Source organism: Stegodyphus dumicola, chromosome 10, assembly GCF_044657685.1.
Source record: "Stegodyphus dumicola isolate Sdum_Otavi_A_Nest chromosome 10, ASM4465768v1".
Lineage (NCBI taxonomy): Eukaryota > Metazoa > Arthropoda > Arachnida > Araneae > Eresidae > Stegodyphus > Stegodyphus dumicola.
In genome coordinates, this window is record NC_140777.1 from 159,646,918 (window position 1) to 159,658,041 (window position 11,124).

The window sequence follows — 11,124 nt, forward strand, 5'->3', positions numbered from 1 at the left end:
AGCAGTTTAGTAAATGTCTAGCTATTATTTAATTTCTTTTAAAATTCTTTGTAACATATATTTTAACATGTCTTAAATACATTTGGTAGCATGGTCTTCTATGACCTATGTCCGTATCCAAATGATCAGAAGGTTGTTGATGCGTGTTCCTTGATCTATTGCACCAAGATATTTTACTGTACATTTATTTACAAGTCGTATGCCACCTGGCGTGTTTACAAGCATTATGCCTCCTGGCATGTACATGATAGACATATTCTGCCACCTGGCATGTGAATTGATACATCATACTAGTTTTCTGCCACCTGACAGATACGATGCAATTACCTCAATTAGCGGTAATACGCCCGACATTTTGGCGTGTCCGCTTCCCTTACGTTCTGTAACGCAACTAACTCTTTGTGCGGTGCGCCCTCTGGGCACAAATCACCGCAATCACCGAGGAGGCCAAAACATCCTCCCCCCCCAATGAATTACATTCATCTTAATACAATCTTCAATATATGCAAACAAGTAAATGAAAAATATAGAAACTGAAAACATACAAAAACTTTCAAAAAGTATAAAATTACATGTTACACTTACCAATCTTCTAGCAAAACATCTTATATCTTACTATATTGAAACGTTAACTATGAAGGTTAAACTAGAACAAACAAATAAAATTATTAGTACAATAAGAAATGAAAATAATAATAAAACATATTCAATATGAAACAAACACTTAAGTTAATGTTCTTCAACTGGTAAAAGACACAGTTTGGTAATAGGACCCGTGCACAGTTTTTAGTCTAACCACTCGGACATTATTGTCTCTTCCAGAAAACACTTCTATTACTCGCCCGAGTTTCCAACGTAATGAAGGCATATTATCTTCTTTAATGAGAACCAAGTCATTTAGACGAATATTTCTGCTAGGCTGTCTCCATTTGCTACGCTGCTGTAGTTGGCACAGGCGCTCTTTAGACCACCGCTTCCAAAACCCTTGGAACATCTGCTGTTTTAGTTGCCATCTTTGCAATGGAGACACTCCTACTTCGGTTAAATCTTGTTCCGGAACAGCTGTTAAAGAAGTCCCTATAATAAAGTGTCCAGGAGTCAAAGCTGTCAAACCATTGGGATCACTGGAGACCGGTGTTATTGGCCTCGAATTTAAGCATGCTTCAATTTGTGCAATTAGAGCTAGAAACTCTTCATAAGTCAAAATTTGAGTTCCAACACATTTCTTTAGATGCAGCTTCATAGATCTAACAGCTGCCTCCCATATACCACCATAATGTGGAGCAGCTGGCGGGTTGAATATCCACCTTATGTTTTCATTTGCTAACCACCTTTGAAATTCTGAGGTTGACTGGACAGATGAAACTGCTTCCTTGAGGATTTTATTTGAACCTATAAAATTAGTTCCACAATCACTTTTTATTTCTTGAGGTTTTCCTCTCCTCGAAGCAAATCGTTTTAGAGCAGCTAGGAATGCTTCACTTGATAAGTCGCTAGCAATCTCTAAATGGATTGCCTTTGTAGCTAAACAAACAAAAATACAGATATAACATTTAATTGGTCTTATACCTCTTCCCCTTTTCATTTTCACAGAAAATGGGCCGGCATAATCAACGCCAACCTTTGAAAAGGTTCTACTTGGAATCACTCTACTTGCAGGTAGATCTCCCATTAATTGAATAGATGTTACGGCTCGTACTCTGCAACATTTTATGCATTTACAAATGCATTTTTTCATTTCATTCTTTGCACTTATTATCCAGTATTTCTGTCTTATTGCGGATAACATTAAATGCAACCCTCCGTGTAAATGTTTTTCGTGATAATGCTGTATCATTAATTTTGTGAAGTGATTATTATTTGGCAATATAATGGGATGTTTACTTTCTCAAGTAATTTCTGCGTTTCTTAATCTACCTCATACTCTTAAAATTTTGTTTTCATCTAGAAGTGGATTAAGTGAAATGATTTTGCTTTTAGTTTTAATCGGTTGTTCTGTCTTTAAAACCTTAATTTCTTCTGAAAATTCATTAAGTTGAACATTTCTTATAATAAATTCTGAAGCCTTCCGCAACTCATAGGCGGTAAGCACACCAGATTGCTTTTCACGAGCGGATTTACAGTTGTTCACGAAGCGCAGAACATAAGCCATTATTCCCAGTACTTTGTTTAAATTTCTGTACAGTTCAAGATTTAGTAACGGTTCTGTAGATTCCACAAGTGTTTTCAAAGTAACACATTTTCGTTCTTCACTAACGTTTTGCAAGTCAGCTTCAGTATTCATTTTGTTTATGTGATGTCGAATATCTACTTCTGAAAGAAAGGGTGGCCCAGAAAACCAATCACTATCATTAATTAGAGCTTCAGCATCCATCCCCCTCGTAAGTTTATCAACAGGGTTTGTCTTCCCACTGCAAAAGTACCAACTGTTTAAAATTGTTTTCTCCTTGATTTCTACCACACGATTTCTAACAAATTGTTTCCATTCTCCCTTGATCCAGTGAATGCAAATTTGGGAATCAGTCCAGTAAAATATATTTCCCTTATCCAACTGCGGAAATATCGATTGTAAATACGAACCTAATCTTGCAGAAATTAATGTTCCCAAAAGTTCAAGCCTAGGGAGTGTTACCCCTTTTAATGGAGCCAAACGGGATTTCGACATTATGAAACTTGTTTTACATTTATTTTTCTTCTTAAATCTAAAATATGCTACGGCACCATAACACTTGGGACTGGCATCAGAAAATATGTGAACTTCTATAAACTTTCAACACATATCACTGAAGTACTGTCTGGGAATTTCGGAAAACTTTATTTTTTCAACTTCTTTTAACCATTCCTGAAATATGAATTCTGTATCAAGGGGAACACTTTCGTTCCATTGAATACCCTTTTCCCACATAGTTTGCATTAAGAGTTTAATTCGAACAGTAAATGGATTCCTAATTCCTAAGGAATCAAAGAGCATACCACATGCTGCTAAAATGATGCGTTTAGTTACTTTGAGATTTTGTAACTTCTCAAACTGAGATACATCTATTTTCAAATTATCATTGACATTGTCCCATATAAGACCTAAAACTTTCAACGGTACCAAAGAGTCTTCAGATGTTTCACGAGAGGCAATTCCATTAAGTTTCCATAGTTCATTCAGCTCAGGTGAGTTTGAAACCCATCTACGTAGATTCATACTGGCCTCGCTAAGAATGAAAATCATGTCCTTGCTTAAATGTAAGGCCTTTGCTACATTAACTGTCCCAAAAATTAAATCATCTACGTAAAGCTCTTTTAACATACTGCATGCCTCTTTGTAGGCATCTTCATTCTTTTTTAAATGCAGTCTTACTGTAGCTGTTAATAAATAAGATGAGCACTTGACCCCGAAAGGAACTCTATTGTGTTGGAGAACTTGTAAGTTGGGATTACTGTGATCGAAATTTGACCCTTCCTCACTTATCCACAAAAACTTTAAAAAATCCCTATCTTCTTTAGCTAAGCCTACCTCTAAAAATGCACGCTGAATGTCGGCACAAAACGCAATTGAATGTACCCTGAATTTAATGATAATCTTTAGCAAATCAGGATTTAAATTAGGTCCGCTTTCCAAACAATCATTAAGTGATAAATTTCCCTTACTTTTAGAAGAAGCTTCAAAAACTATTCGAAGCTTTGTAGAATCCTTCTGCTTGCGCACTACTACCGCGTGATGAGGCATGTAATACCGTGTTTTCAAATTACCATTTAAATACGTATCTACCCATTCCACTATACCATCTCTCAAGTGTTCATTAATTATCTCATTATATTTTAAATATAGCTCGCTATTTTTCTGAAACTTATTTAAAAATTGTAAGCGCTGTTTCGCGATTTCATAATTGTTATTTAAACCTTCAACACCCTCTTTCCACAATAATCGAGTTTCATACCTTTTATTCTTGTAAGTTGTATTTCGTTCAAATGACTCTAAAATTTCTTTATCTGATAGAGATATTTCTTTATCCGAACTTATCCCAATTGCTTCTAATTCCCATAATTTTTTAACTCTTTCATAATCTAAGTCCTCATTTACAATGGTTATATGATTAACTCTTGCGTCCTTACACTTTGATCCTTCGTCCTTGCCTTGAATCACAAAACTGAAAGTGCTTTCTGTTGCGACTAATTTTTTACAAATCTTCACGTTTCGTTCTCCTAAAATTTCCCAAATATAATCCGAACCTATTAATACTTGAATTTCGTCACTCGTACCAGCATCTGCTAATTCTATTCCCTTCTCAAACGGCATCTTTCGTATCCACCGAGAAAGAACTTTTACTTGTCCTAGTGTTATAGAATCAATGACTATTGCGTTAATTTTTATCTTTTTACTGGGATGGCTTACATTTTGCAATATGATTTCTACGATATCATACAAGCGCTCTTTTGCATCTTTGCATCCAAATGTGAAAATAATAAGTGCTTCTTTATTAATAATTTTCAACCCCAGTGAATCAACCACTTCTCGTAAGATGAATGACTTTGTTGACCCTGAATCTAGCATACAACGTAATACCTTTTCGTTCCCTCCTTTACACCTAACTGTTGCCGAAAACGTCTGTAAAAGAACGGAAGTCGGTGGTTTAATTTTGTTATTATTTTCATTACATAAGAGCGAAAGAGAAGCTTCAGGGATTGGCGTTTGTTTTGTCTGATTGGAAGTATCCATCTCTAAACCTTTCGATGCGGCGTCACATATTAATGAATTATGTAAACCTTGGACATTGCACAGTCTGCATTTTTCATCTTTATAAGCACAGAAACGCCTTGGATGCCCTTTCAAAAAGCAAATAAAACATAAACCTCGATCCATTAATGCCTTTTGGCGAGCCTTTAAATCAAGTGCGCAATCATGATTCATATGACAAGCAGGTAACAAAATATGCAGACATTTTGATTCTCTTTCTTAGGCGTGGTAGAGAACTTTCGATTTGGATTAAAATGTGATTTTTGAAAGTATTTAGAGGGAGTTTCGCTTTGACTAGTTAATACCGAAGCACCTTGCTTATTCGTACTGTAATCATTTCTTTTAGAATGCATGTAAGATTTATTTTGATAACCTTGATGGGAACTTTTGTTTCGTATTGATGTTTCATTTACATCAAAATTCTTAGAACGCGCTAACATCATTGATGTTTCCCTACATTCCACTTCCGTTCTCAAGAACGTTAGTAGTTCATTAACATCGAAATTTTGTTTATCACTTCTTTTCCTAGTGAATTCTAGAGTTAAATTCTCAGGTATTAACTTTAACAAAATAGGGGATAATAAATGTCCATAAGAACCACTAGTAACATTTAAAGAATTTAAATTCCTTATTTGTATTTCTATATCGTCATAAAAATTCCTCAAAGAAGCCGTATTTCTGGAATATTTTACAGGTTCTAAACTCAACAATTTATTCATATGCACATTAATTAGCAGGTCATCTCTGCCAAAACGATTTTTTAGTATATCAACAGCCACCGAATAGTTTTCACTAGTAAATGTTAATCCACTAATAGCATTTAAAGCTAAACCTCCCAAAAGCGATTTTAAATAACAAAACTTGTCAACCGAACTGAGACTTTTGTTTTGGTGAATGGAATTACTAAACTGATTCCAGAATTCAAGCCTAGAACAAGGATCACCGTAATATTTTGTAATCGTTAATTTTGGCAATTTTAAAGTATTAACTTCACAAGTTTTCAACTTCAGAGATATAGTTTCCTCACTAGAATTTCTAGATTCACTTTACACGCGTTTTTTCTTAATTTTACATTTAAAACTTATAATTCTTTCCTGATATTCCTGCGCGGAAATTACTTCTGTTTCTAACTCCTGTTCCGTAATTATAAGTTTTTCAATCTCAGAATCGTATTGTTTCAACAACTGCGATTTTTCAAGTAACATTTCGAGTAATTCTTTTAATTTCTCATCCGTGGTTTCACCCTCTTCTAACAATGCAGAATCTATTTTACTCATCAACTTAGTAGTTAAGCTACGCGTCACCGTACACAACTTCTTTGCCTTATTCATAGCCTCCATTTTACCATTAGATTCTATCAACTATAATAATCACCAAGATTTTTATTCAACAATTCTATTAAAAACTGGAAAAATGAAAAAGGGCCTACCTTGAATTTCTTCGCGTTAAATCCTAGCTTTTCAGTCATGAACTCACTAATTTTCTTCATCCATTCTTTATCTCCACAAATCACATCCGGGTCACCAAAAAAAAAAAAAAAAAAAAAAAAAAATGTACGTATCCAAATGATCAGAAGGTTGTTGATGCGTGTTCCTTGATCTATTGCACCAAGATATTTTATTGTACATTTATTTACAATTTATTTACAAGTCGTATGCCACCTGGCATGTTTACAAGCGTTATGCCTCCTGGCATGTACATGATAGACATATTCTGCCACCTGGCATGTGAATTGATACATCATACTAGTTTTCTGCCACCTGACAGATATGATGCAATTACCTCAATTAGCGGTAATACGCCCGACATTTTGGCGTGTCTGCTTCCCTTACATTCTGTAACGCAACTAACTCTTTGTGCGGTGCACCCTCTGGGCACAAATCACCGCAATCACCGAGGAGGCCAAAACAACCTATATTGCTCTTAAATGTAGGAATTTTAATAGAAGAAAACAGAATTTGATGTACACTTTCCTCTTTTTTTTTTTTTTTATGTCAGCTATTGGAATTTGATTAAAAAGGACATGAAACTCACAAACTCTTCAAAAAGTATCTTGGAAGTAAAACATTTTGCGTGAATCAGTTTAATTTAATTCCCAGTGCCATATCTTTAAACTATATTTGCTTTTTGAGGAAAGTTTAAATTTTAAGAAATTTTTAATTAATTTATAATCACAGTTTTTTCTTAAGTTGTCAAGAAAAAGGAGATTCAGATAAAAATCAAGGTAAAAGAGGAAAGTAATTATTTAAATTCTTTCAGTATTAATTCTAAAAAATACTGTCAAGCAAATGGTATCAACCAAATGAATTGTCAGTTTTTTTTTAAAAATTTTTACTGCAGTTTAACCCTTTGAGCGCCATGGCCGACTTTATCCGGTCATGAGATTCTTTGTCATTTGGTGTATATTAGCTCATAATTTACGATACTTTGCTTTCGTACTTTCTTTGAAACTTTTTACTTTTGTATAAATATCTTAATTAATGTAAGTTTATGAAAATAGAGCCTAAAGTAAGTAAATATACAAATTTAGCTAATAAAGGCTCTTTAAATACAGGTCTTCATGACAAATCCAAAAACCAGAGCTGCTCAAATGTTATGTTAATTTAAAATTTTTGATAAATGTGTTGTATTGTTGCAAAAAATTAAAATATCAAATTTCAACTTAATTTGCTAACTCAAAAATTTAATATATCCTAAAACAGATCTCTTTAATGTTATGTGTACATTGTAATAGGTCTTCAAGGTCCTGTTCGTGGAGTAGGTGGACCTTCTCCCCAGGTTATGACTCCACAAGGACGTGCTGCTACTGCTGTCACTGCTCCACCACAAATGCGCCCACCTCCTCCGGGACCTACTCCACAAGCTCAAAGAATGCCTGGACCTCCTATGCCAGGAAGAGCTGGTCCACCACCAGGAATGATGGGACCACCACCAGGCATGATGGGTCGAGGAATGCCACCTGGAACTATGGGACGAGGAATACAGCAGCAAATGACACCACCTGGTATGAGAGGCCCACCTCCTGGTATGATGCGAGGAGGTAAGTAACACTTAAGTAAATTCAAAGTGTTGTTATAATTTGTATCTTGTATAATATTGTATAATCTTATACCATTATCTGCAGAGGCTAGAATTTTTTGTGGAAAGCAATCCACAATTTAATGCATAGAAAGGTCACACGATGTTGAAAATGAAACATAGTGTGACACTCATAGAAAAAAATCTTTTATTAAAGTTAATTAAAAAAAAAGAAATTTATGCTTTCTTATTTATTACACCAAGTCAGGAAAGAGAAATGAATTAAACTTATATTTAGCATTTCAAAATAAGAAAATGCTATTACAGGCTTAAAGAAATAAAAAAAAATCATAATCAGCACATGGTATTAAGAAAGAGTATTGTATCGATAGTTGCTGTGACATATCAGTTTTCACCAGGTTCCATCAAACTTATTGTGATTAACTCTGTTTTGATTTTTTTTTTTTTTTTTTTTTTTTTTGCATATAAGTAAAAAACATCTGTGTTTTTAATTTGTCTGTTCTAGAAGAAATTTAAATTGATGTATTTAATTTTTTCATCAATTGTACAATTGAAATGTTCTTAACAAAACATAATAACATTAATATACTGTGTTGTCATCATTGAATTCTGTGTGTACTACTGAAGATGTAGATGTACATTCTTCATTTCAGTGATAAAATTTTTAACCTGTTTATGGATAGGCTGGCTAATTTGTAAGAAGTCATATGATATCATATTTAATGGCACCTGCTCATAAAGCTCTAAATGCACTATTGAACAAGCTTGAAAAATTTCCAAGTCAAGGACTTCAGGGAGTTCTCTTTCCTGAAGGCACAAATCATTATCTGTAGTGATCTTGTCCAAAAATCATAATCAGCTTTGTTATTTAATATATTTGTTTCTACTTCTCCTTTTGTTCAGAGGTCAAAAGATGAAAAACAGTATGCTGATATTAAGATCCTCTCTTAAAATATTCTGACAGTGATTTCTGGAAAGGTTTAGGAGTGATATTGGTGAATACAATGTAGAACCAAATTTGTGTTTTAATCATGCTGTAGCTGGTTGACCAAAACAGTGATTTTCTGTGGCTCTTCCATCATTTTTTAATTATTAATAGTGCTCAGATTTCGCAGTTACTCAAGCACTGATAAAATTTAATATTCTTAATTTTGTTCCTTGACTCACTGGATAAAAACAACTTAAACAACCTACAAGCAAAGTTTAACTCCTTCCCATGGGTATGCCAACTTCAGACAAGAATGTATTTCAGTTGGAATAACTTGAAATGTATATCTGATAAAATTTTAAAGAAAATGGGAAAACTCCCCCCCTTTTCACTAAACATCGTATGTATTTATCTACTAGTTTATCTATCTTAATAGTACACTGTTTTAGCCATGGTTTCCACTTAATTTGTTTATTTAATGGGTCTAATTAATCGGTTTTTTAACTGAGATTTTACCTATTTTGCAATCCTAAAATAGTACAAGCTTAGATTTCCCACTTTTTTTTAACTAATTGTTTTCATCTGTCCAATATTAAGAAAAGAGGAAGGATGTGTATACAGTTTAAGAATAACTGAATTCAGATGCTTTCATTGTGTCTTATTTTATTTAAACTTGGTAGGTGAATAAGACTGGGAAATTGAACGAAAACAATGGAATAAATGTACAAACTCAAAATCATATGCTAAGTAGAGTTTCTGTTTGGCTTTGATATTGCTTACCTGGATAAGGTGGCAGCTAAAAGAAATTTGACAATAGAATTGCCTAAAAGAATTTTTACAGGCACTTTTTGAGATTAATTCTGTAAAAACAATCAACATTTATATTTAATATCAAAGGGCCCACCAGCAGCCATGTGGTAAAGTCGATGAATACTGGTATTTCGGTCCTGGGTTCAAATCCCGGCGAATGGGCTATTTTGTGGTTTTCCCCATGTGTAATATGTATCCTTTATGCCAGTTTCCTTTAAAAAGGTATCCTTCCACTTAAGCAGATGGTCTTCAAGTGGAATAAATAATTTTAACCCGTTGCCTATTTTGCACAGAAAGTGGACTAAGATTTGCTTGGGTGTCATACACCTGAATGTGAAAGGAAAGAAAAGAATGTTTATCCTGCCATGTTTAATTTTTGAGTTTAGTTTTTATCATTTTCCAATTTTTTGAAAAATTTTATTTTAGAATTTCAGTGTTAGTTCTGTGTAAAAAGGGAGTTCAGTTTAAGGAACTACAGTTGAAAGTATCAGTTCTGAGAGCATTTGATCAATTCTTCTGATCCCACCTCCTTGTTCGATTCTTTTCACTCTGTAGTCTAACATTGCTAACCAGTCCCGATCCCTCTGCTCCTTTGATTCATTTTTCTCTTCTTTCCATCCTTGCTGACTGCTTGATTCACTCATTATTCCAGATCTTTTTCATCAAGGTTGTTAGTGAAGTGATAGGTGAGTCATAAAAATGAACTGATTCATTTCAGTGAGTGAACTGTTCAGATCCAATAAAAAGAGCAGGTTTGCCCATTTCCAATAGATGTTTGTTTTGTAATTATTTTATGAATTTTAATTTCACTAAAATACTATATTATATATTATGAGGATCCTGTTATATGTGATGTTTAAATTTCTTATCTTTTGACTTGTTTCTATATTTCATATTTCTATTTTTTCATACATTTTATGTTCTCAAAAATAATTGTAATTTTGTTTTGTATTTTAGCACCACCTCCTGGTATGAGACCACCACATCCACCACGTGGCTGAATGACAGAAAAATAAAATTTGTCAATTTTTATCCATCTTTTGCTATACATTATCAAGTTTTTGCTTTGTTTAATTAATGCTGTAAATTATTCATTAATTGCTGTTAAATAAACCATGTTTAAGTCTACTTTTCTTTATCCTGCAGTTAAATCTTGATATAGTGATTTTCGAAGAACTACCAAAAATTATCATTTTAAATTCAGTTTCAAATATGATTGCTCTTTAATTTTGGATATTTCCATTGGTAATAACCAAAAGATTTCAGGCCAGATCAAGGAAAGCAAAAGTTAAATCAAAGTGTGCTAGATTATATCATACATCTTTTCATCTGGCATCACTGCACAGCCAGATTCTGTTGATTTATATTCAAATGATAATGCAAAACATTCAAATATTCTTTGCATAATATACAAAGCAGTTCACTCTCTTAAATTCATTTACAGTTTGAAAAATATGATCACAAATTATCTATTTCTCTAACAGATTCATAGCTTCTACTTGCAACTGTTAGATTGTTAATTTCATTTTTCTGTTCTTCAATAACTGATTTAATATCTGTTTAAGCTACAGTTTATGCCACTGCCCCCAAAAACTTATCAGGACTAAAAAGACTTCACAAT

The 11,124-nt window shown here is 33.5% G+C and overlaps 1 protein-coding gene across 2 annotated transcripts in view; it reads left to right on the forward strand.

Moving 5' to 3' along the window:
- SmB (small ribonucleoprotein particle protein SmB) overlaps nt 1-10,631 on the forward strand; it is a 55,118-nt gene extending 44,487 nt beyond the window's left edge. For both annotated transcript variants that reach the window (XM_085825765.1, XM_085825763.1), the window contains exons 4-5: nt 7,461-7,766; nt 10,461-10,631. In XM_085825765.1, coding sequence (XP_085681891.1) covers nt 7,461-7,766; nt 10,461-10,504 — 350 coding nt within the window. In that variant the 3' untranslated portion in view covers nt 10,505-10,631. The remainder of the gene's footprint in view (nt 1-7,460; nt 7,767-10,460) is intronic.
- Nucleotides 10,632-11,124: the final 493 nt, after the last annotated feature.